Source organism: Lycorma delicatula, chromosome 4, assembly GCF_047948215.1.
Source record: "Lycorma delicatula isolate Av1 chromosome 4, ASM4794821v1, whole genome shotgun sequence".
NCBI lineage: Eukaryota > Metazoa > Arthropoda > Insecta > Hemiptera > Fulgoridae > Lycorma > Lycorma delicatula.
In genome coordinates, this window is record NC_134458.1 from 87,545,121 (window position 1) to 87,573,041 (window position 27,921).

The 27,921-nt window shown below is 29.6% G+C and overlaps 1 protein-coding gene across 6 annotated transcripts in view; it reads left to right on the forward strand.

Annotated features, from left to right (window-relative positions):
• Nucleotides 1-27,921, forward strand: part of mdu (mitotic spindle positioning protein meduse) — a 193,598-nt gene that overhangs the window by 23,834 nt on the left and 141,843 nt on the right. Inside the window, exon 1 of one of the 6 annotated variants that reach the window (XM_075363523.1) lies at nucleotides 10,865-11,241. The exons of 2 other annotated variants lie outside the window; for them this stretch is intronic. In XM_075363523.1, the coding sequence (XP_075219638.1) occupies nucleotides 11,232-11,241 (10 nt within the window). In that variant the 5' untranslated portion in view covers nucleotides 10,865-11,231. Of the gene's footprint in view, nucleotides 1-10,864; nucleotides 11,242-11,521; nucleotides 11,639-27,921 lie in introns of those variants that run through there. 3 more of the 6 variants (XM_075363526.1, XM_075363519.1, XM_075363521.1) reach the window with 3 other exon arrangements.

The following is a 27,921-nucleotide window of genomic DNA, read 5'->3' on the forward strand; positions in this document are numbered from 1 at the left end:
AATAGTTACCTAAATGTAAACGATTAAACAATTGAACTGGTCTTAGTTTTGAAAACATAAAAACAAGAAATTTATTATTTTATTTTTAGAAAATTTCGGATTAATTGTGAATTCCAAATTTTAGTAGAATATTTTATTCCGTTCTGAGATATGAATTTCTGTTATTATAAAAACCCAGATACAAAGCGTTTTCGAATTTATATTTTTACACAAAGTACTCGAATAGTCCGTAAATTGCGGACTATCTCAACTACTGACTTCACTAAACTTCCAAATTTTTTAACCGCAAAATGTCGTACGACCTTGTTAATAACTATGACGCAATAGGGAATTAATCTCTCCAGTTCCTTGACATTAATTTTGATCTCAATAATTTAAAAAAAAAATGAATTTCGTGCTGTGCCCTTTTTTATTTTGTTACATCAGTTCAGAATACAATTTATGCATATTTACTGATAAGGCGTTTATAGAATTACAAGATATACAAGCAAATTATCTATATTAATACACACTTATTTCTGTTTACACCATTTATTAATTCAGTTATATTCTCTTGTTTTTATTATTATTTTTTTTTTTTACTATTAAAGCCTATTTCAATGTTAACATGATTAGGAGTAGGTTAGAACGAGTAAGTAAGAGACTTAATATTGAATTATTTAGGGAACATTTAAAATATATGAAACGGAATCTAAATTCTTGTAATGCCAGTACAACTATGAACATTTTTTGAAAACTTTTTTATCTTTCAATCAATCCACAATTAAAAGTATGCCAACTATCCCGACCCAAAACAAACTCGGTTAATTGGGTACATATGGTATTTCTAAGTCAAACGAAAAGGAAAGTGCATAACAGTGTAACATTTATCTGGGACCCGTCTATCGTAATTATTGTATTAGTTTTAAAAGAATATATTAAACAGAATAAGAAAATTGTATAAAAAAATACATTGATAATTCATAAAATAAAACCAAAAGGTATTATTAAAAGTGAGTTAAAAGCTCAAAGTAAATGTGAAAGATAAGACTAAAAATAAAAAAATTATTAACGGCGAATAAATCTATGATAAAAATGAAATAGCCGTAAAGGTTTTCCGTCATAACTGTGATGAGTTAAACCCACCGGGTTGGTCTAGCGGTGAACGCGTCTTCCCAAATCAGCTGATTTGGAAGTCGAGAGTTCTAGCGTTCAACTCCTAGTAAAGTCAGTTATTTTTACACGGATTTAAATAATAGATCGTGGATACCAGTGTTCTTTGGTAGTTGGGTTTCAATTAACCACACATCTCAGGAACGGTCGACTTTAGACTGTACATGACTACACTTCATTTACACTCATACATATCATCCTAATTCATCCTCTGAAGTATTACCTGAAAGGTAGTTACCGGAGGCTAAACAGGAAAAAGAAAGAACTGTGATGAGTTAAATGAGAACTATTTTTTTGACTGTTTAAACAAGTCAAATAATTGTAATTTAAGACTGTGTTTAAGTTTTTTTATGTTTGCTTCAGAATTGGGAAAAAATTAATAAAATCAATAATGAAGGATCTTCGGACGGAATGATATACCTCCATTTTTAATCAAAGAAGTTAAGCCGCTTTATAAAACTTATAAAACCAGTCTTTTGAAAGCGATGGTTTTCGGGACAGGTTAAAATATGGTGTCATTAGGTCGGCCTATAAAAGTGCTAGAACTGAATAGCTGTATTGGAAATCCTTTATCGCCAACTTTTTCAAAAGTTTTTGAAAAGATTTATGAATCGTCACCTTAACATGAATTTGGAGGGATCAGATTTAATAACTTATTCTCAAGATGACTTCAGGAAAACCCGCTCTTTAAATATAGCTGTCATTAATTTCAGTGCATTAATAATGTATCTGAGGATACATTATTAATGTATTTATCAATAGGGTTTGATTTGATGTGATCTATCTTAAGCCTTTTTTCGATTGCGTGCCTAATATTTTAATTAAATAATTAGAACTTTATTATATTAAAAATATAAGCTTAATACGATTTAAATCCAGTTTTTGCAATCGTAAACAAAAAAATATTTTTCAGTGTAAAAATCCTAAGGTAGAGTGTAATTGAGGTGACATTATCACAGGTGCTACCTCAGAGGTCCATTTTAGGACTTCGTTTATTTTATAAATGACTTGCCTAGTAAAATAAAATCTGCGATGTTGCTTTATGATGATGATGATGATGATAATAAAGCAATTTTGAGGTGTAAAAGTATAGAATACAAAGAAGAGCATAAAACTCTTTTGGATTATGTTAATACGTAGAACACTATGCATATTTCCAGTTAATTTTGGCTTATGAGAATAATTGTAATAATAATTAGAATAATTGTGCGAGCTGGAAAATAATATTTAAAATTCAGGAAAAGAATGTTACGAATTATTACGCATTCTAATTTTAGAGATTGTAGTAAGCCAATCTTTATAAAATATAACATTATAACTGTTCCATTTCTTTGCTCGTATGAGTTGCTTCGCGATACTGTAACTTGTACCTTTCAAGCCGATCAAATAAACTAGATTTACAACACTAGAGGAAAGAATACATTAGAAAATATGCTGAAATTATACAAAGACAGCCCCTGTTATGCGGGAATAAATGTATTTAATATGCTTTACAGCTACGGATTATATCGCAGAATAATCCGGGAGTCTTTCAGTCGTCTTGAAAAATGTTTTTAGTAGGAAATGCTTTTTATTTCGTCGAGAAGGTTTTGCGTTAACCATCTGATTCCGTAGTTTTTCTCCCCCCCCCCACAGTAAAAATACTGGGCGATTTATGTGATGCGGAATACAGTGTTACTATGTATTTATCATTTAGGTGTGTATATTTAAACGCATAAATTTGTGTAAAACATTTGACATAATTACTTATATTGTAAATGTAAATATAATGTTTGTTATTTGAATACAATTATAAAAACACTCCCGTTTACAATCTAAATATTTGAATAAATAAAATGATAATGGTATTACTTATATATGTGTGGTTTTTTGATCCGTTTTCCGCCCATCTTCCCACAAGAAATTGTAATATAAAATAAACGTAGTTTTAACACAGTATTTCTACCTCGTGGCATTTACATTAAAATAAAATATAACAAAACTTAAAATAAATTAACTGAATATTCCGGTAACCCAGACCAACGTAGTTTTATCTTGGGTGATCTGTTTTATGGCAGAGTTAAACTAAAAATCCCCAGATTTGTTCAGAGCGAAGGGAAACTGAGCAAATATTTGGGATGAAATTTTAAAATATTTAGTTAAAAAGATTTATAAAAAGTGTTACGTTAAAAATGCTTTAGATGTTAATAAATATGTTTTGTGACGAAAAAAAATAATAATGGCATTATATCTTTGACTGTAATTTTGAAGATTAATAACTCGTTTCACAATGACTGTAAAAAAGGAGATTGGACTTATTCTATTCTTAAACCATTTTTCTGTTAACCTATAAGTTTCATTCCTTTATTAAAATATTTTTTTCAAAAAAACAAATAAAGATTAAAATAATTTTTTTTTTTTTTTTCAACTAACTTGATTTAACGCCCATGTGAAACGCCTAAATAATTCAGAAAACCCTTTTTTATTCTTCGTACGCAACTGACATTATTATAGAGATAAAGCAATGTAGAATATCCGGGCTAAATGTACCCAAAAGTAATGACCTGTTTTTAGAAAACCAGTCGTCGTAATCTCTTAAACGTAGATTCAATCGACAGGAAATATATCCAAGATTTGTTTTCTATACTCTCAAGGTCAACGGAATTCGCATGCGCAGGCAGCTGATTCGCAATTCAATTGTAGTCAGTAATAGTCAGTCGAGATGTGGATCCTACAGCAGAAGGTTCAGTGCGTGCTTTGGTTAGCAGAGTTTCAATCAGTTAAGTGTCTTCAGCGGCGTGTACGAACCGAATGGAATATCGATCCTCATACATAAAAGTCTATTCATCAGTGAAATACGACTTTAAGAGAGACTGGAAGCTTGGTTTCACAAACTGCATATCGTCCAAAAGTTCCAGTTAGTTATGAGACTGTGGATCGTGTACGCGATCGATCACTGCCAGTCCTGGAAAATCAATTAGGCGGGCTAGTTACGAACTGCAAATTCCTCGTTCCACTGTTCACGACGTTTGCGAGCGTACAATTTACAACTCTTTCATTACATTAAACCAAATGATCGCCGCCTACGATTTCAGTTTGCTACAAAGGTATTGCACCGAGTCGAAATCAATTCTAATTATTTTGATACGTTACTATTTACTGACCTTTCATGTGTGTGGGAAAGTTAACAGACACAGTTGTCGAATTTGGGGTTCTGTAAATCCTCATAGTAATCGAGAATGAAAGTGCACACCGAAGTCAATATCTGGTTAGGAAGACAAAAATGGCGTCATCGGTCCGTTTTTTTTTCATGGGGCCCATTGTTACAGGACACACGAATCTTGATACGCTTGAGAACTTTCCACTGCACTTTTTTCGAGATGTTACCATGTTCTTGAACAACACTTTCCCCGAATGTTGTATCAGAGGTGATCTTCAATTGCACGGCAACTTAGATCTCCAGATATCACTCCTTTGGACTCTTTTGCTTACGAATTTATTAAACGTTGTGTGTAATAAAGAAAAGTTCGAGATTTGGACGATTTAAAACAGAATCGTTGAAGCTGTTGGTTTAATAACGTCGCAAATGCTCCTAAACACCTGACAAAGTTAGATTATCATCTAGATGTCCGCCGATTTACAAAAGGTGCACACATTGAACTTGTCTAACCTACATTAAAATTTGGTGAATGGCTGTGTTTGTTAAGAAAAAATTATTACATTATATTAACTGGTTCTTTTAATATGAGCTGTTACTTTTTAATAACTTTAGCCCAGACACTCTGTATATGGAAAAAAACGTTTTTCTATAACTACTACGTAGAGGTATAAGTGTACAATAAACTTCATGAAATAACGTTCATAGCTAGTATTTTGAAAAGTTATTCACAGAAGGAAACGCCAAATAGTTATGTTCTCACTAAAATTAGTACACATTCTCCGATACTGGTTTGAAATAAATATTTTTATTTAAAAATTTTAAATAAATTAATTATCCTTTTCAGTGTAACAATAGTCTTTAATTTTTCATTCAAAAGGTTTTAGTCACTTTATATACACGAACATAGTCATAATGAAGGCTGGCTAATAGGAAAATATAATATATTTTTATACTTTTTACACGGTTTTTTTTTTTAGAAAAAATATTTTCTTTAGTTGAAAAGGTGTTATTTAAATATAAATTTCAGTCACGTAATGGAATTGCGTTGCTTGACAGAAAAATGCGAATAAAATAAATTCCCATCAATTTTTTTTTAAAACTAAAAAAAAAAATTAAGTTTGTTATTTAGCTTTAAATTCATTGGAGAAGATTTAGCCTATGTAATATAGTGCAGATAAGATTTGTGAGATTTAGCTCTTTAGTATAACAAACAATACTATACGTAGGTATTCTAATTTCATGTTTGAATAACACTAAGTAAAATAGAATGTTTCTAAAATGGTGGACTAACTATACTTTTTTGGAATCTACTTGTAAAACTAAACAAAAAATATCCTTAGGAAAAATGGCAATCTCTCCCTCGTTCACCACCTGTCCGCCATTTTCTTATTTTTATCTGAAAATTTATATCTAAAGTTCGGATAGAGGAGAATCACATTAATATTTGGTAACCGCCTTTGTAATAAAGCTTTAAAATTAGCAAAAATCAGGACTGTAATTTGCGAATGTATTTAACCTTCGCAAATTACAAAATGGCGGTCATGTTTATTTTTCAAACCGATATATCTGTAGAAATATAAGTTATATTTAAACTGTTATTGTCTAAATTATTAAGGCTTTTATTTTGAACAAAATGATATTTTGTTTTTTAAAATTGGTTAACAAATAGCCCAGTTATGGCAGAAAATTGATGATGTAATTTTGTGTCTGTTTTCATGTCCTCCACTTTTCGTTCAATTCGATTAAATATTAATTTTTTTATTTATTTTTAATTCTAGTATTGTAAATTAGTATCAAATTAAATAATAATTTTCACACAATAATAGACCTAGTAATTAAAAAAATAAATCAACTACCGTTGGTAATCTTACGTTAATTGTTGTAAAACATTAGATATACTTGTTTTAAATAAACAGTTAACAATTGTTAAAAGTCGTAAGAGATATTCAGAGTATCCACCATTTGAAATTACACAAGTCTCCAGTCTTTTTCTAAGAGATTGTCTTAACCGTTCAAAAATTCTGGGAGTATTCCTAATTTCTTGAAATCCATTTTGCATCCTTTGTTGAATATTCTCAGTGTTGAGTATTGGAGTTGAATAAACAATATGTTTCAAATGGTCCCACAGGTAGAAGGCAAAAGAGTTAAGTCAGGTGATCGGGTAGGCCAGAGAACTGGCTGTCCGCGGCCTATCCATTTTTCATGAAAATTTCATGCAGGAAATCTGATAACAACTGACTGAAATGTGCTGGAACTCCATCGTGGTGAAACCACATATTTCCGTTAATTGTAGAGAGAACCACATATTTCCGTTAATCTTCCAAAAAAATGTGGAAGATTTTCGGTCAAATGAGGAAGATAATTTTCTCCATTTAAATGATTTGGTAGAATGACAGGACCCAAAAGACAGTAGTTAAAAATAACTGCCCATATGTTGAGGGAAAATCTTTGTTGATGGCTAGTTTGGAAGGAACCATGAAGATTCTCGTCGTTCCGGATACGCTAGTTGATAGTTTTGAACACTATTCTGTTGAAAGAAGTTTCATTTTTACATTGTTAACATGATCAGCAATAATAGTCGCCGAGTAAAATTATTCAAAACTGAAAAATTAATATCAATTGTTTTATTACGTAATATTAAATTCTATTATGAGAAAATTATTTCTTAATTGAATACTAGTTTCTAGAACTAGAATTAACAATAAATAAAAACAACTAATATTTAATTGATTTGAACGAAAAGAGGAGGAAATGAAAACAGACATAAAGTTATAACATCAATTTTCTGCCATAGGTCGGCTATTTGTTAAACCATTTTAAAAAATAAATTGTCATTTTGTTCAAAATAAAAGGCTTGATATTTTAGACATAACATACATTTGAATATAACTTATATTTATGGAGATATAATGGATTGAAAGATAAACATGATCGCCATTTTGTAATTTGCGAAGGTATTTAAGTCCTGATTTTTTAGTAATTTTAAAACTTTCTTACAAAGACGTTTACCAAATATTAATATGATTCCTCTATTCGAACTTGAGATAAATTTTTATATAAAAATAACAAAATGGCGGACAGTGGGAGAACGAAGGAGAAATTGCCATTTTTCCTAAGGATATTTTTTATTTAGTTTTACAAGTAGAATCCAAAAAAATATAGCCAGCTCACTATTATAGAGACATTTTGTATCTACACAGTGATTCCAAATTTGAAGGAAATCTCTTGGGAGATGATTATATAGTTAAAAATAAGAAAAAAATTTCATACAAACATAGGTTAGAAAACTGTTCGTTAGCGAGTTTCGGCTCGCGAAACATTTAGCCTTTATGCTCCCTTTGTGAAATTAAACCGCACTAAAATTCTTTGGGTACAAATCGAGGGGTAAATTTGGAACTTTCTTATGGTTTTTAATCTAAGAAATTGAATAAAAGTGGTCCCAGAACTCTATCTCACTTAGGCTTGTAAGAAAAACGGGGTAAAATACGAAAACGTTTTGTCGGAAAATACACTTTTTTAGATTTGGAATAAAATAAGTTTGTTAATTTACTGATAAACAAAAAAAGTTCTAGATAACATTGTAAAGAATTTAATTCTGAGAAAATTGATGTAAATGAGGCCTATTAAAATTAAACACAAATTTGAGTAGTTCAACTTTAATTTAAAAAAAAACACACAAATTGGATAGAAAAAGTTATACGATTTTAAACAAACGAATTTTCAGCAGCGTTTGAACTATAAAATGTTAATGAAAAAAAAAAAAAAAAAAAAAAATAGAACAGTATCAATAACAAAAAAAAAAAATGAATAAAAATAAATTTAACAAATTTAATTTACTTTTTGGGTCTTTTTTAAAAATTATTAAACATCAAAATGGTTACTTGATAAAGTTGCAGACATTTCTTCAAAGTAGTTGCTCAATGTAGCCGCCATTGTGTTCAATGCGTAGTTCAGCTTAGCGAATTCAAGCTAGCCACATCTAAGAGCACCATTATTAATCCTAATAGTAGCTTCAGCTTCTATTATACCATGTCTCAATTCTTCTTGTGTGCCAATACGAGCAGAATAGACAAGCGACTTCATCCAACCCCAAAGGAAAAAGTCCTTTGGCGTGAGATCGGGAGATCCTGGTGGTCATTTTACTGGTTTCGAGCAATCCATCGTTTTCTAAATGTGTTATTTAAATGATTCATCACACCATGACAGTAATGAGCAGGTGCGCCATCATTGAAAAACCGTATCTGCGCCCTATCTGCAAGTGGAATTCAGTTTGTTTGCAAAAAAATGCAAGTACCGCTCTTCATTGACCCTTGGCGGTAAAAAAAGGGCCTATGAGATTATCACCAAGAAAACCAAACCACACATTAAACGAAAAAGTATAAATTCTTTCTTTTCTTTTTTCTTTTAGAAAAAGTGTATATTTCTTATAAAAGAGGATTCATCAGTAATTAGTATATTACTTAGAATATCGTGATGATGTTCACATTTTCTAATTAACCATCGACAGAATTTCATCCGTTCATCAAAATCATGTGGTAATAACTCTTGTTTACGTGTTGTATGGAATGGGTTTAATTGTTGCTCCCGTAACCATACACTTGATTACGAAACATGAAAGCGATGTGATAACCTTCTGGTGGTTGAGGTGGGAGATAATTGTACCGTATTCAATATTGCTTCTTCAGCGTTGGCATTTGTCACAAAACGTTCATGGCTAGCATCGAATCGTTGCGGTGTAAGCATACCTGTTTCTCGAACTTGCCTCTCCAAAGACTCAAATGTTTTAAGTACTCTTTGATTTGGATGATATTCACGCACAGCAGCCGGTCCATTTTTATTTACTTTACCGTAAATTAACATGTCCGTTAACTTTTCAAATAAAAAAAAAGTTATCACCCGCTGTGAATGACTGACCAAACAATAAAAGTACAAACACCGCTCAAATGAATTGTAGAAATGCTAGACACTAAACCTAATTGTTGATCAGCTGTTATTGCCAACCTATGAAAAAAAAAATTAATATGTTTTAGAAGGATGTCTTCCAATTATATTTTTTTAATTTTTAACATTTGTATGTAAATTGTTCTGTTTAAAATCACGTCACTGTTCCGATCCATTTGGTTTGTTTTGTTTCTAATTAAAGTTGAAATTATTTTATTCCAAACCTAAAAAAGTATATTTTCCGACAAAACGTTTTCGTATTTTACCCTGCTTTTCTAAAAACTTAAGTGAGATAGTGGTGTAGGACGACTTTTATTCAATTTCTTAGATTAAAACCCATAAAAAAGCACCAAATTTATCCCTCGATTTGTATCCCGAGAATTTTAGTACGGTTTAATTTTACAGAGGGGGCAGAAAACAAGGCTAAATGTTTCCCGAGCCAAAACTCGTTACGAACCGTTTTCTGAATGTTTATTGAAATTTGTTTACTTATTTTTGCTATAGAATCATCTCCCGAGAGATTGCCGTGCAATTTGGAATTACCTATATATATATATATGTATATATATATATATATATATATATATATATTTAACAATACTATTTTCGGTTGTAATTATTAACATATAGCCTATCTATTAAAACGTTATTCTCAAGTGATTATAAAACAATTTAAAATTGTTTCCCTGTTTCTAGTCTTAAAAGCAGATTGTGCGCATAACTCAAGGAACCGCTTCAGTGTATTATTTAAATTCGTCTATGTCTGTTCTGAAATATCTTACTAGATTCATACTATTTATGTTAACTAGTACTTGTAACAAAAACTATTTTGGAAAATTTTTTCGGTTCTTCCCACCTAATGTAATACAAATAAATAAAACTGTACTGTAATACGAACTACTATAATTATTGTGTATTCATTTAATTAATCGTAATCTGTCTACTAGATGTTTTACATTTTTATTTTATTGTATATATCAGCGCGTACGCACAATAGTTTTGTTTTCCAGTATTTAAAAAAAAAATTTAAAGCAAGGATTTTGTAACGTAAAGTTACCGATCATTTGGTGCAAAGGAGAGATATTTGTTTCCCTACCGACGAACCTCTCTTAGCCTACTTTGTTTCTTTTTTTCTTGCATCTTCGCGTAAAGATTACTGTTCAAACAAAGCACAACCGAATTATATGCAAATTTTATTTACGCGTAAAAATATGTATAAGATAATTTTAAATTCTGTAATTAAAAATTATTTCGTTTTATAAAAGAAAGGATTTTCAAAAATGTTTGCGGAAAGAAATCGAATAAGCAAAAGAAAAAAACGATAAACTTGTTTATTTAGTCGACGTGGAATTTTTTAGTATTCAATCGGATCGCGTTTTAGACAAGTGCGAAGTAGTAAATTTCTGTTCTTAACGGTTTTCTTCCCGAATCAGAATTTATAACGCGGGTGCTGTACGCAGTAGACGCTAAAGATTTACCGCAAAAGTTATTTTAATAGATGTTAATCGTGCGCGGTGAGAAATAACTGTTACGATCGCTAAAAACAAGGGACATTTTGCTTTACAGGTGAGTGAATTCTGTAGTGGCAAGACTGGTACAGGTCAGTCATACCTTGTTTCTCCAGTCGTAGTCGTCGAGTCGTTTTGTTTTATATAAGTCAGGATGTAAAAACGCACTGGTGAATAGGTAAATCGGTAAATTATACGGTCGAGTGTACGATCGCTTAAATTAATTAAATTTTCTTTGCGCCGTTAACATATAATTTTAATTAATTAAAAATTAAATAAAGAAACATAAACAAATATATATGTATTATAAAGTTTACAAACAGGTGCGTCAAATATTAGTCGGTGTTTTAAGATGATTAATGATTCGATTTCTGTCCTCGGATCAACGGTATCGTTTTTCATCTCGGTAGATTTCGTTTCATAGGTTACAATTTCTGCTGCTTCATTTAAGTGATTGTTATAAGTGACGTCTTCACGGCATACATCAAAAAATGAAGCTAGGTAACCGTTTATACTATTTATATATGTATATTATAATAAGTACAGGTTAATCACCCTTATATTTACGTGTATTTTTGATATACCGTTTCGCCTTATAATAAAGTTTATTAACACGTCGGCCTTAATTAATTAAATTTTATTATTGTAAAATATTATTTCAGAAAGGTTATTCTATAGGGCCGGTTATTAGATAATAACATTTATTAGAAGACGAATTGACAAAAGTTTTTAAGATGACAGACGACAATAGAAGTGGCAACAATGTATCATACCGGTCAAAGCGACAGGTGGTAGGTGTGTGGATACCACACCAGTGTATATATAATACAACGGAAAGAAGAGGGTAGAAGTCAAAAAAAGAAAAAAATGAAGTCGTTCACTGTAACACTAAGAATAGGTATGGTTTCTTGTTTGTTCCTGTGATATTATAAAATATTGTATTATGATTTTACGTTCGATCCTAATAGAGGCCTGTATTGTATCAAACGGACAAGATAAAGGGCTTTATAAAACCGGTAAGATGTGTTATTTTGATTAACATATAAGAATAATTGAAATTGCTATAAACCTAACTTATCACTCGGTTATTTGCTTAAACAAAAGACGCACGTACTTTACAACTTACGATCTCGAAACTTAACTATTTTTAATTTAATTTAAAAAAAACTATCCAACGGAATTTTGTTTATATCCATTAATTATTTTTATGAGATCGTAGAATATTCAAAAACAAATTATCTAAGAAAAAGACGAGCGATCGGAAATAATATTCTGCATTTCAGATTATTCAAAATAACAACATGAAAGTGTAGATTAGAGTATTTCTCCTTTTTTTTTATTTAAGTTGCAAAAATAAAATAATATATATTGTATTTTAATACTATAATTTAATACAATAATTTGAAACTAATTCGATTTTTATCTGCTGTTACTTCTATATCCATTAGAAATTTCTTTAACGTGGTTTGACGTGCCGAATTAAAACTGATTTTACGTTTTTGTACTTTTCAAATAAGTAGAGATTCGGTAATTCGACGAAAAAGAAATGCGTATAAGTAAGTAATTGTATTTTTAGTTTTTCAATAGTAGTATTGTGTTGTAAGTGTTATCGAGTACGTTATATCGAATTTTAACATTTTTTGAGTCGCTAATATTTAAACAATATTATCTGTTTTATATACTTGTCTTCGTTTCTTCGACGGCTTTTAACCGTGGAATATCCCTTTATTTCGAGAGTAACAAAAAGTAGGTGCTATAATTTATATCCGACCGACCGGTTCATCTTTTATACAAAATTCTGTAATAGATTTCTCGTCTCATGTTTATTCACTTAAAGACCTCTTCATTTCAGACTCTATTAACCCGCCTGTAAAAATTTTTCTACGTTCTCATGTAACGCTACGTTTTCAAAGGCCTTTGTTCTTTTCATTTTTGTTTTTCTCATCGTCCATGTTTCACCGCAATAATTCTCTACACTCCAAACAAATATTTTTAAGAATATCTTTTCAATTATAAAATCCATATTCCATTTTTTGCAGCAAAAAATTCTCCTTGTTTGTGTCTGCCTACTTTTGATCCCGAAGTTACTTCGGTCGACTTTTCTATTAACTTTACTTAATCGATACCTTATTGATTAAATAATCTTTTGCGACTTCTTATTTATTTTCTACTCCTATTTCAATGTTTTAACTCATCATCGTCAATCTTTCTGTTACCTCTTATTTTTATTTATTTTTTAACAATAAGTTCATCCCGATTTTGCGCATTATACTATGTATATGACCTATTATACTCTGTATAACTCATTACAGTGTACGAGTTATACTCTGTATAATTTTGTATAATCCATTAACAGTGTAATATACCCGTTATAGCACGGTATAACCCATTAAACTCTGTATGCATTGCTTTATTTTTTTGTGTTGTTCTGGATTTGGGGTTTATTTTATTATGTCACCCGAAGTAAAGTAAATCAGTATTTTTATCGTACCGTAATCATAAAGACTGTCGACAACCTGACGTAAACACAAGCCGCTTGTAAAATTAGTACAGTCGTTCTCAACAATTATTATATATTATTATTATATTATTATCCTATTTCAGACTTATTCGGAAAAGTGAGAAGTGAAATGGTTTTTTTAACAGAGTTATATACCGGCATGAAAAGTTCTACGGTGCTGGAGATATCAGCCAAACAAATGAAACCTTCTCTATATAATTAGCATCGTTACTCTCAGTAAAAGCAACTATTCCTGGTGCCTATGGTATTTCTGATGTTTGAATATATCAGTCATCAGAAAAATTGGGAGATAAAATTAAAAAAAATCGGGTCTCATGGGTTATACAACCACCACTATAAATATCTGTCCATGCTCGGTTATGAGATAACCAAATAAATAAATGAATATATATATATATATATATGTATATTACAAGACCCACCAAACTTAACCTACGCTTGCTTCTAGCGAGCGAAGGTTAAGTTTGATTAGATTATTATAAATATAATCTTTTAGATTTATTTATTATATAAATTTATATATATATTTGGTTATCTCATTACCGAACATGCGTAGATATTTATAGTGGTGGTCGTATAACCCTAGACCCAAAAAATCCATTATTGCGCCCATTTGTATAGAGAAACATTACGTTTAGTACGCCGCCTTTACTCAGATTAGAAATTATATTTTTAATAATCTAACCAATCATTAGAAATTTCCGTTCTTTAGTTATTTCACAGTTTCAGAATTCTACTCCATATAAGTGCATGTAGCTTTAACTTAAACAAGAATGGTCAATTTTAATTTTTTTTCGAAAAAATTTTGAAAATTTGCTATAATAATTTCACAGTTAGATGTTATCAGTATTTATTTATTAAAATATACACTTTCCTGTATTTAAAATTTTTTGTGCATGTGTAAATTGAATGAGATATACAAGCGTTAAGATTTCAAGAGCTCTGTATTCATAAAATTAATACAAAATTCTAGGCAGGATTTTATTTAATTATTATTAATTCCTTTTTACTTTTGAGATAAGACTGCGTGGGTTCACTCCCTCCAAATTTTACTGTTTTGCAGAATACATTGCAAGATTAAAGGCATTTAACGTAGTATATAGAGTTATGCAAACTTATAAATAATAATAAGGTTAAACACCATTAAAAGATATTCATTTATTTAATAAAATGGTTTCTCTTTTAAAACTGATTTTTGTTTTTACGATCTTTTTAGAGTTTGTTTTTTGTAAGTTGTTATTCTAAATTTACGAAGGTATGCTTGAAATACATCATTTTTTCAATATATATATATTAAGTCTACTTTATGATTAAGAATATATATATATATATATATATATATATATATATATATATATAGAGAGAGAGAGAGAGAGAGTGAGAGAGTGACTAAGTTTGTCAACAAAACAGTACTAGCTGTTGTACAAAACCTTACCAGCACTAGTGAGATGCAGTTTATATAAAGTTATGGGAAAGAACGATCATTCTTTCTCCTTAACTCAGAAACGAATTCTATCAAATAGTTATTGATACAGTATATACTTTTACCTAGGATTTTTTAAGCGGGAAAGCACTTTTTTTTTGTCATAATCTTTGTAATTTTTTCTATTTTCTTTATAAGTCTAGGACTTAAAAACCGAAATCTCCCCTCGATATCCGCGACTTAAATTCTACCTCGAGTCGCTAATCGGTATGTATATGGTACATAAATTATAATTTAAATATACCTTTGAGAAGAAAAGGAACTGACCGTTACCTCCATAGCTCTATTAATCGATAAATATTTTATTTAGATCAGTATATTTATTAATATAGATGATATAAACACCGTCACGAACGGTAGGGCACCAATGTACAAATAATAAAAAGGAATTTCCCAGAAATTATTCTTAAAAAGATGAAGGAAAAATGCGGAGAAGCGTTGATAAGAGCAGTATCAAGAAATAAAAAAAATTACGTATTTATAGTTAATCTAAATAATATTTATATGAAATAATAGCAGTGGTACTACGTAAAGAAATTAAATAAGTTTTGCACAGAATAAAATAGTAATCTTCGCAAGGCGTTTATTGATAAATATTTTTACATATATAATTAAGTACACTTTAAATGAGTACATGAAAAAAATCAGATTTATCTAATTACTATGTAATAATTATAAAAAATTCGTTTTTAGAATTACAGAAGATTCATTTTTTGTAAAAATCTTTCGAACTGATGAAATAAGTCGGTCGGAAAATTTTTTATAAATATAGATATGTATATATCTATATTATTTATAAATTTGACAACTTGTATGCTGAAACTGGAAGTATACTCGAATTTTCTAAATAGATACAACTCGTCGGTAAAGACATCACGTAATAGTGATAACCGGAGAGGTTCAAAGCAGAAATCGTTGATAAGATAGTTTATAATTTATAGTGTATGTGTGGTTATTTATTTTTAATAAAAAAAAAATTTGGAATTATAATTTTATACATGTTTTTACACGACTTATTTATAAAATTCCTAGTCCGTATCAAATAATACTCTTTTAGAATTTTTAAACGGTTTGTAAATTATTCGTAACTCGAGTAGATGTTTAGGATATTAGGTTTTTTATTTTTATTTAATTAATTACGGAGTGGATTCTGTATCTCATACGCGATATAATGAACCGCATATATCTTATATGTCGTGTATGATTGAAAGAGACGTTATATTTAATTCTAGATAAACCTGAATTTTAATTTGATATATACACGTACCTCAATTAAATATAGATATTTATATCCAGATATATTCAATAAACATAGCATCTGATTATTATTACGTAGACGTGATTATCGTTTATAAAGAATAGAGGTTATTTAGTTTTGTACTCTGATAATAAAAACGTTTTTGTTATTTACTGATCGAAAGAAGGTATTTTCAGAATTTTTCTGTTCTTTCCAAACATGTTAGTGCCTTTATCCGTTGATGATCTCTACAGCTGAAAACGTTGACTACTTCTTTGTAGCGATACGCTTTTGAACGTATGGAACCACCAAGAACGGTCGACCGTGGTGATTTCAAGTTCTTTAGTAGGAGTCAGTAACACCGGCTGCTAACAGCGCTACCGATAGTCTGATATAATTTGTCCATAATATAAATTTTTATGTAAATTTTCAGTCGTTAATCCATTACGTAAACGTCTAAGATTATAAAATACTGTAACAATTTTTTATCTATTAAAAAACGAAATTATCTGTCGGCTGTTCGATCAATAGTTTTTGAAGCGAATAGATTACGATAACGAATCTAAATATTAGAACGGTAGGATTTAGTCCGTCGTATTATTCTTTCAAACGATATAAAACCTTTTTTACGTTTCAAATATATAAAGTTGGTTACGATGATGCTGAGTTTTTCTAATATTTCAAAATAATAATAATGAAGTTTATAATTATGTTTAAATTTTTGTTCTTACTAGTATTTTTTGTCCGATATAAATGTCAAAAAAATTTTAGAATGATCTTTTTAAAAGTTATACAAATTATAAATAATTCAGTCTTACGATAAGGTAGTTCTATTGTCGAAAATGTGTTATTAAAAGCATCTCAAATAATTATATTTTTCGAGTATGTGGACAAAACGTTGTTAAAAGAAAAAAGTTAAAAATGAATATTTTTCTTTGGCGTTGAAGGTTGAAAACTAATCGCCACCTTGATAAAGCTTCATATAAAAAGTATAACAAAAATGTATTCGGTTCGATAAATTCGAATAAACATAATGAATTCTCTTCGATAAACGGTAAACTTGTTTACAAATATAATTATTTTTAATTTTTGGAGTGCAGTACCTCTCCAAAGATTATTTTATGGTAATACGAATATTTCTAGCAGTCTTCCTTTTAGCATTATTATTATATTATTAAAAACTATATACGAATATAATTTTTATAAATTCTCTTCTCTTTTGAGTTATAGCTCCCCGATCCTTTATTTGATTTTTTCAAAAATTTAATTAACGATCCCCCTGATACAAAATTTTATACGAAACCGTTTCTCAAATGCAAAGCCAAATGGAGATGCTGTTACACGTACATTTTGTAATCAAAATTTTAGTATTTTAGGTCTTAAAACTTTGAAAAATTCAAATCACAGACGGCTAATTTTTTTACCTATAGTAGTACTTTCTATAAATTTCTCTCATATTATGACAGCTGGAAAGTAAAAATAAAAATTTTGTCGGCTAATTAATAAAAATTATCATGAGATGTTTTTTTTATGAAAAAAATGTATTTTCTGCAAATAAATATATAACTGTATAGTGATTTTAAATATTTCATGGGACAAGTTTATGTATTTATTTCGATCCAACTTGTAAGGTAACATTTTAACTCTAAATAACTTAAAACAACATGAACCTGTTTAAAATGTATACAATATACATACTTTTTTTTTGTCGTATAAGCGGCATTTATTTATCCAAAAAAGGAAAAAAATGAAGTGCGTAAATTTGTTAAATGACCCATTTTCATTCATTATTTTGGTAAATTGTCCGATAATACTCGTAAAAATATTTTAGTATATAATTATAAATTAGTTTTAAATGAGTAACATAAAGTTAGATGAAACAAGGTTTAAATATTTCTCAATAATAAATTCTTTATTAGGATTTAAGTAGTTCACTGGAAAATAATTTATTATTTTTTTTTTTAAAGAAGGTTATACAGAAACTTATGATAGATCATTGTGTTAATTTTTATTTTTTATGGAATATTTCGTTAATACATATATGCCGTAATTTTTCTTTAAAAAAAGTTAATTTCCAACAGCGACAGTGCCTGTAAAATTACCTAAGCATACTACCTACAGTATTTTACTGGGTAATTCGAAAAACAAATGTCGAAGGTGTAATAAAAGTCCAAGGAGTAGTCTTCGAGAAAAATTTGTCTTTAGATTTTTACCGGGATAGTAGATTCAGAGAAATTTTATCGGTCTACGAGTACGTTAATTATTTTTGAGAGATAGGAATAGCGGCTCAAGTTCTTAAATACTTAAATTCAGACTACTGACACTTACTTATAGCGATCCGATATTCTGAACTTACGGACTCCTAAAACTTTAAGATTGCCGTAATCTGGAAATCGAGTTTTCTTAGATTGTTTACTTTCTTTTTTATTTACTTTTTACATAAATTAAAGAAAAGCGTTATAAAATTTACTCTGCATAAAATACTGGAATCGATGTTTATCCGTTTCATTGAAATTGTCAGCACGATTTATCCGATATTTTCGAGACAACATTACTTTGCTTTCATCGTCTATTTTTTTAAAAATAACATTGGTTACGATCATTTTCAACTACACCAGAAAGTGTGGATTGTTACTTGTTTTTTAGATAGCAACTAAAGAAGACTGGAAGAGTAAAGTAGATCTTGGTGGTCAACATTAGAAATTGTTTATATACATATGTGTACACCTTTTTTTGTAATATTTTCATAATATAGCCGCCAGTAAGACAGTTTGCGTTGTCTTACTGGAAAGGGGCATCACGTATATCTGTTGAAGTAAGGTTTTGTTGGATAAATCTCTAGATAGGCTTCAATATTAAGATTAAGAATCAACCTGTTTAACCACCTTCTTCTCCATTGCCCTCGATATTAAAATGTTTTAGTAAATTTTCATCTATAATAAACGTATAAATTTGTCTCGGCATAATTTTACACGATACATGTGCGTTCTTCAGATGTTGAAACGGTATTGTAATCTAACAGTACCATGTCCGACAACCAGTCCTCTGTATCGCTTATAAATGTTACTCGTGTAAGTGAGATCCTGTGCTCCGATTCCAGTTTCAGTCTTTTCAATCCTTTACACCGACAGAACCATCGTAAAGAAAGTCTGGAATCAAGTATTCATCGTTAAAAAGTTGATTCATTTTAAGTTAACGCTATGACAATGTAACTTTAAAAAAAACGTAGAAAAAAAATGGGTGGTGCTAAGTCAGAGATATTTGTCTGTAAAATACAAATTGTTTTTTATCATGTAGTTATTTATAATTTCAAAGTCAAAAATATAAAAAAATTTTTGTTTCTTTTGTATCGATATCTCAAAAATTTTGAAAAAAGTCCATGATGTCTATTCTTATTACTAAACAAAATAATAAAACATCAAATTTTAATTAGAAAAATATAACGGTCAAATTATTTATTAATTTTTACAACTGATTTTGCAAAACTAGTTGTTTTTTAATTACTAATAAGTTTTAATTTTGAAATTATTTTACATTTTACTTTGTTTTTTCATGAAATAATCGTTCTGATTATTTCAAAAGAAATATATTTTTTTAATAATAAAATTTTTGTCAAAAATTATGATTTATATAAAGGTGTAATAATATATTTCTACTTAAATAACGAATATTATTTTAATATTCAATTAACACAAATAGTTCTCGCTTTGTTGATCGATACAGAGGGATAAATTTAAAACATGAAAAATATATTCCGAAATTTAAAAAAAATGCCCAAAAAATAAAAAACTGTTCATTGAAATTATAAATCTATTTGTTGTTTACAATTTCTGGGTACAGAATTCAAGTACTATTTTAAATTTTAATCATTTTCCTTCCATTTGACAAAAAAAACGAATTTATTTTTTAGTACCGTATTTTTAAATAATACATAATAATTGTTTTGCTAATTTTTTATAATTGATTTTCTATTTTGTTTTAATACAATAAAAATTATTGTTTTTGAAGCAAACAGTCACTGAAGGCCTAAAAAGGGGTTAAATGCATATATTTTACGGTTTTTACTGTTATATAATTTACAGCGTAATTAAGAGATCATTCGATATTTATAGAAAATACTGTACTTTAGTTGTTACAATCTTGAAACCCTGTAATTATTGTTTAATTTTATTAGTAAATTAAATATTTATTACAGTAATTTGTAATTAATACTGGTCTTTATAGTTACCACTGATAATTAATCAATTATTTTTATCTCATCGCTACATAGACATCCTTATCGTTTAATAATAATACAGATATTTACGTATATTGTAGAGATTTTCTTTTTTTGTTACGATATTTTATCGCTCAAACATTTATTACTTAAAAACGCCAAACACATTATTCAGTTCCTGAATAGGTCTAATTGTATATGTAATTTTATACCAATAAACGTCCGGATAACAACATTTAAAAAACCTAAGAAATTTTTGTATTTTAGAAACTCTTAAACCATTTATTTACTACTGGTAATGTCAAAGCGAAATGGATCTGTAAGTCAAACAAAATTATGTCGTAATTTCCAGAGAATAATTACAATAAGCTATTATAGAGTAATAAACATAACTTTTTTTAATCTGTTCAGTTTATTTATCTATTACAAGGTCATGAGATTATGGAAAAGAAATGGTTACAATAAAATTTAATGAAATATTTAATATAACTGTTCATCAATTACAAAAAAATATATATATAAATAAATAATTTACAACTTGACAATAAATAAAGGTTGAGCGCTTTCAAGTATACGATGTAGCTTTAATTTATAAGCTTTTAAATACACGAACGCGTTTTTAGGACATTAAATTTTCTTTGGAAATAATTTTCAAAGTCCCAGTATTTAATTAAGGGCTCGGTAAGAACTTAACATTCAAAATGCAGTAATTTGTTGTCTTCCGTACTACTGCAAATAGATGTAAAATCGAAAACTTAATATTATTCTCGACTAGATTACTCGAGAGACTTTCCCCATTGTAACTTGAGACAGAAGATAAACTAATTGAACACATAAGCATTTCCTTCATCTTTAAGAAATCCCTCTTTTGGAGAAAATGTGAAATTTTGTTCTATGATACCAGGCGATTGATTCTTTTTATTCTGTTTATCTTAAGTTTATTGATCGCTTTCTTGTGAGTATTTCCGGTTGTTTATGCTACCAGAGATTATTTGATAACTTCCACGACTACCTTACATCAAATTGTTCTCATCAGTTCCCTAGTTGACTTTTTTTTCTCGATGAGTCGGAGAAATACCATTTACGTACCCCGCACAAGTGGTGGAGTGTCGGACTCGCACGAATTCGATTGGATGTTGTTAAATGCCTATGTGTACCCGCACCTACCGATACAATAATTTTTTATCTAAAACGTTTCACCATTTGAAAGTACAAGTCTTGAAGAATAGATAGCACTTAAAATGGACACGAAAAAGTTCTTAAACGCCAAAATAATTACAATGCCTGAAGAGTCTTTTTATAAACTAATTACAATATCTCAGCAATAGAACCAATTTTCTTGTGTAACTACCCTTGTGGAATTTCAAGAGCTAACCTTTAAAATAATAAAAATAGTAAAGTTATTTTTTGCAATAAATATTGGCTTTGCAAAAAACGGCCACTTTTAACGGTTTTTTGGGATTTTTCAGTTACTTAACAAAATTTAACGTTTAAGGGCTTAAATTGTAGATAATGCAAATGCCCACAACCTTCATTCAGACCTTTTTCGCCTAGGAAGTTTACCTTGGCCAACAAAATTAAAAAACCGATTTTCACAATCTTTGAACGGCCGCCATTTTGTCTAGCCGCATAGAAAGAAGTTATACTTACCGTAATCTACGACCACACGTACTTCCCTAAACTCTACTAATTTTTTAGCAAAAAAAAAATCCCTATTGACTGGACTATAAAGTAGTCGCCCCACCAGCTACGTTTATTGCTTCTTCTGGTTTTTTAGATGGTACCATTGAAGCAGCTAACGTTTACTTTTTATATTTTTCTAAAAGCATGTTATATACAATTTTCTATTGTGTCTTTATTATAATCTTCGTAAGAACCATTAATTATAAATAAATGTATACACATTTAATTTTATGAAGGTATTTTCACAGTTGTACAATTTGGTAAATAATTCTTCACATTTTTAAAATTTCATCCTAATGTTGCAGTATGCATTTGTCATTCTTACTTACTATTTAGTAGTTCTGTCTTTCAATATAAGACTTTTCGTGATAAACTTAATGAAATTCAGCTTAGTGTTTTTATTTTAGTAAAATTTAACCCTCATAATTTCAGGGTACCGCTTTATCGGTGACTTGTTTAATGCTGAAATTGTAAGGGCGCTGATCTTTCAGATGTCTATTTATTAATAGATTTGTTTCTAGTACGCCGGTAGATAGTCCTGTAATGTATTACTCTAATCGTCTATATGCGTGTATGTATGCCAAATTATATGCCGATTCCACGATGCACCGAGTATACGTTAAGTAGTGGACTTAACGAAAGAAATTTTATCCAGAAATAACAAAAATGTTTATCCTGATACATCATCAACCGGTTTAAAATTTATAAACTCTTTTTTCAAAATACGGATAATTTAATTATACATTTAGAGTTAGTATTTTACAAACGTAACTCAAGAAATTTATATCATGTTGTGTTCGTAGAAATTTAAGAACTACATAGATAGCGATATCCCTACGCGATCTGTTCGTGACCGTGATCACGTTTATGATCGTTATGCGTTTGCGAGTAGTTGATATAAAGACATGCATGTACGCTTAGCTTATTCGAACTATAATGTAATCGAAGGAAGTTCTTATAACTGCTAGTATAATTAATTTTTTTTTAGTCTTCAATCATCATTATTACTTCCTTGTATTTTTATAAGACTTATAATAATAATCACTTTAGCTTTGCGGATGAGTTATGAATGTGCAGTTGCGCATAGACATGTCTGTATTTATATATACCTACGTGCCTGTAGATAATATATTCATAAGTTATTAGGTGTGTTTACGCGTATGTCTGTTTATTTGTGCGACTGAGTTTGTGTGTGTGTGTGTGTGTGTGTGTGTGTGTGTGTGTGTGTGTGTGTGTGTAAAGCCGCTTCATTCATACTTATTAATTTTATCAAGCGTTAAATACCAACAGACTGTGTTTAACATACTAAACTTATGCTGTTTTCTTGATGTAATGTCGATTAGAAATTAGTCACGGTCAAGGATGCGTGAATCATAATGGGACCTGTACTTGCTGCATCAGTTTATGAGCTTTAATAAAACCGTTAAAAATTTATACGTGAATCTATTTTACGTTGTTAATTTTCAGTCTCTGTGTATGGAAGCGCGCGGATAGATTAATCTTTCGAGACAAAAATTAGTAAGAAGTAATCTAGAGTCAGCGGATTTAAATTCAGAATTAAATTTAAAAAATTTGATGAGCTTTTCCTGTAATGTTTTTCTCTGATGATATTACACATTAATCCGTAATGAGAAATAATTAAATATCTCCAGTAATCACTCTTTGCAACGAGTGCTGGAAATTATAAATTAAAAAAAAAAAACAAATTATTCGACTCTACACTATCGCCGTTATTTTTTCTTTTCTTTCCAACCACTACGATCACGTTTACATAGTTCTGACTTCTTTTTCTTTTCCCAAAAGGATTTCATTCTTTTCCTCTGTTGTTTTCGGAATTCTTCCGATCTATTCAGCTTTATACCCTTCGTTTTCTTTCTCTTTGGAAACTTAAATCCTGGAATCGCTTTTCTAAATTTATCTTAGATCCTTAGAAAGGTTTAATGTTTTTAGATGTGTTTTGTATTTCTTTAAACCGGTCGGTCTTTGTGTCTTTTTATTTTAAATGTTTTTCATGAGATGATAGGCGGTTTCCATTTTTCGTACTCTATTCTTCATCCCATTTTTTTTTTAAGTTCGGTGTCATGATTTCTTCCAAATATTTAAATTTTCGAGCTCTACTTATTTCTTTGTTGTCGGAAATTTTAAGGGTTTGGTTCTGTTCTCTTTGTCATAGGAAAACCATTTAGTTTTTCTTAAGAAATTTGAAGACCGATCTTGCTTCCACATTCGCTTAGGTTTTGAGTTTTAGTTTTAGCCTCTTTCATAATGTTTGTTGTCTTGGGATCTATTTTAAATTCTTCAAAGATTTTAAGTAGAAATCACCTGTGAATGGAGTCGTAGGTTTTCTTAAAATTTATAAAAATTGTAACTAATTTTGGGTTTTTAATTTGTTGATGTAGTAAAATTTCTTTTAGATCAAAGATTTGCTCTGCACAGGTCTAAATCCCACCTTGATATTCTCGGATTTCTTTTTTTTTGTCGGTTGTACTTTACTTAATATTTTGAACAAAGCATTGTATGGAACTGGCAACAGAGAAATTCCACTGTAGATGCTGATATTTGTTTTATTTCCCCTTTTCTGGAGGAGATGTATTAAAGCGATTTTTCCAATCTTCTGGGAATTCTTTCTGTTTCCCAGATTCCTTTAACAATTCTTTCCAGTTTTCCACTCAGTTCATCGCTGGCATATTTCAGCATTTCTTCACTTATACTGTCTTCTCCAAATATTTTATTATATTTAAGTGATTTTATTATTTCTTTATTATTTCTCTGCGTTTGGTGGTTGAGAAATTTGGAAGTTTCGTTTTGTAGAAGTTAACGGTTTCTTTACGGTCAGAGAAATATTGGCGTTATATTTTTACTGATTACTTTAATCTTAATTACTCGCTTCGTATTAATGGTAAAAAACATCGAACGTAATTTTATCTTATTATCTCACTCATTTTTTTTAGCTAATCAATGGAATATCATTAAATTATTGAAGTTTTTTGAGTTTATAATACAGTATATCGGTGTGAAACGCGCCAGAGATTTCTAAATCTATGCCTGATTAATATTTTTTTTAAGACTGCTGATAACTAATATTTTCTAATCGTCCTAGCATGGTATGGGTATTTTAAAACCGAGTCTTTTTTTTTTACCTCGTAAAAATTATTATGATGGGTACGAAATAGTATTAAAAAAAATCTTATAAAATACTTGTAATTGTTACATTAACGCCTGCCGGGAGTAAATTGTGTAGCCTACATGATTCCGTTACTGTTGTGCTAGTTTTTTTTTTCCTTTTGCGAAGGTTATACTATACATTTCCAGTATTACACAGTATTTTTAATCGGATTCTTATTTATATGTATAATTTCATCCGCGATGAAATGATTATTGTTTTTAATTACTGTATACGTTTCAGCTTATCTGTGATTTCTTACTATGCTTATATGATTGAATACCGGTTTTTTAGCCGACTTAAAAAGAAGGTTGAGATTGCTGATTCGATTCGATCCTACATATTTTTTTAATGTATAATCAAGACTTATTTTTAATCAAAAAACTACTTTTCGGTGATTCATTTTATTCCTAGAGGAGTTCTTGTTGTATTTTTCTCTTTACTCAAGCGGAAAATTTTGAAATGAAAAATTATATCGTTTAAATGGACGATTTAAAAATATAATCAATTTTTTTTTTAATTGCTTAGCGTTCGACCGGTTGTACCATAATAATATACGAATATAACCTACTGTCATTCTGATATTAAAAGTATGTCCTTGTAAAAATAAAAGAAAATTAATTGGAAAATTTTAGATAAAAATGTATTACATGTTACTTCATCCTTGGATTATCTTTGGCAGCAGTCTTTTAACATCGTTTCTCTATTCATTTTTTCTTATTTTTATCAAACCGAAGGTATTCTTGCAAACGTTTCCTTTTACACGAGCTCTTTTTCTTGTACGGTTTCTAAATGGGCTCTTTTTAAATAGACTTCAATGTGTTCAATAAAAATAAGACGTAAAAATGTGAAAGTAAAAAAAGCTTAAAAGAAAAAAACAATATTTCATCAGTTGATTGTAACGGTTTTTGGGGAATGGTTTTTTTGTATTTCTCGACGTTTCATGAGCTGGTTACCCCAAAAATAAAAAAGTGGACTATAATGTCTGTACGTAAGTATGTACGAGCATACATGCTTACAGAGAGATAACAAGAACAATAATGTTCTCGTATGTACTTGCGTTGATGTGTTTGTCGCTTAATAACGTTTGACTGAATAAACCGATTTTGATGAAGATTTGTAGAGACTCGTATACATGAGGCAACTTGGAAAATTTCGGGGTCAGTATCTCCATAAGATGGTGGGATTTACGGGGTTTAATTTTCTCAAAATTTTGCAAACATAACTTCACTTTATACTAAGGACAGCACATATGTGCATGCTTATCTTACGATTAAAAAAGGTTTTCCCCAAAATTCCTCCTCCCACAAAAATTGAAAAGAAATATCATTTTATTTAAGCATACTTTTTAAGCGAATTTTAATGGCTTCCTAGGCATAGCAGTAGTGCAAGCGACCAAAAAAAAGTACTGTGGGGGCAATGTTGGTGATGGGGGAGCCGATCAAAGTTTAGTAATATCGATTTTTTTGAATTTTTCAAAAGTTTTTGGGTTTATTTAAACTTTTAATACTATTAAAAGTTTACATAATAATCTTTAGTAATAATATTACAATAAAATTTCATCTTAATTGAACCCCCACCCCTAAAGAAAAATCTTAGGTAACTTTTTTTTAGTTGTCCATTTTTTATTGAATTTTTTTTAGGTTCTTCCATTTAACATAGCAAACGTAGAAAAATCAAAAAAAATTTCTTGAGAGGTGATTTTGGAGGTGGGGACAGATAAGAAAAAAAAATAGCGATTTATTTTAATCTTTAAACTTTTTTTTTTGTTTATTTAAACAAATAATAATTTTACAATAAAACTTCAGATCACTCCACCTCAAAAAAGAAATCTTTCATGAAAAAAAATTTTTCATGTTCGATTAAAATTATTTTTCCACATATAATAATAAATAACCAATGACAGGTATGTATTATAACTTGGTTGTCAGATTGTTACTTTGGGAATTGTTTTAAAAAAAGTCAAAATTTAAAAAAAAAAATTATTTTATCTAGCTGTTTTTCGGTTTTACTTTCACGTCTAGATAGCGCTATAGCTCTAGAAGGGAAAGTATTATCATCGGTTTAATTTGGGCAAATGCGGTTTTCACCGGATCTTGATGTATTTGACACCTAAGGAACCAAAAAAACCGGATAGAAATTTTCGTATGTACGTGTGTTCGGTGTTGGCCTCTAAATAGCCTTATATCTCCAGAACTACGAGACCGATTTTGACCAAACTTGGTTAGATTATGTCTATACATGAGGCACTGATGCCATTAGATTTTCAACTAAAAGATCAAGGGAATGAGGTTGTAGAGCGAGGTCACCCTCAGTATTTCGAGATTTCGCCTAATTAAGGTCATATTTTTCTTAGGCACATTTGTTAACGATTAAAAAATAACAATATTTGCAAAATATTTTTCTTGCAAAATCGCACCCCTACCCCAAAAAATGCTCTAAACTACTACTATGTTGTGACGTCACAGGTGAGTAGTAGAATTAAATAAATGAATAATATTTAAAGTGTAAAAAAATAACTCGGTCTGGCCGGATCTCGAACTTCATCGACCGTTCGACTCGGTACTCAATGCGTTAAGCCTCGCGGCTACAGCGGTCTTTCGACCGTACAAGCGAAATTAGTTCTGTGTAAGTTGTGAAATTACATTAGTTTATAGTTAGTGCCGATCGTCGCTGCTAGTACCGCCGCACCTGCGCGAGTTAAATACGGTATGCGCGCGCGCGCTTTAGTTAAAATCATTGAATTAAATAAACGAAAATGTATTATATTTAAATAAAATTATAAATATTTTAAATTAAGTTGTGTGTGTAAGCCGTGCATCAAAATCAACCCACAGTTGCCAGCTTTCTTTTTTTTAAAGTTTGTTTTATTAGTTTT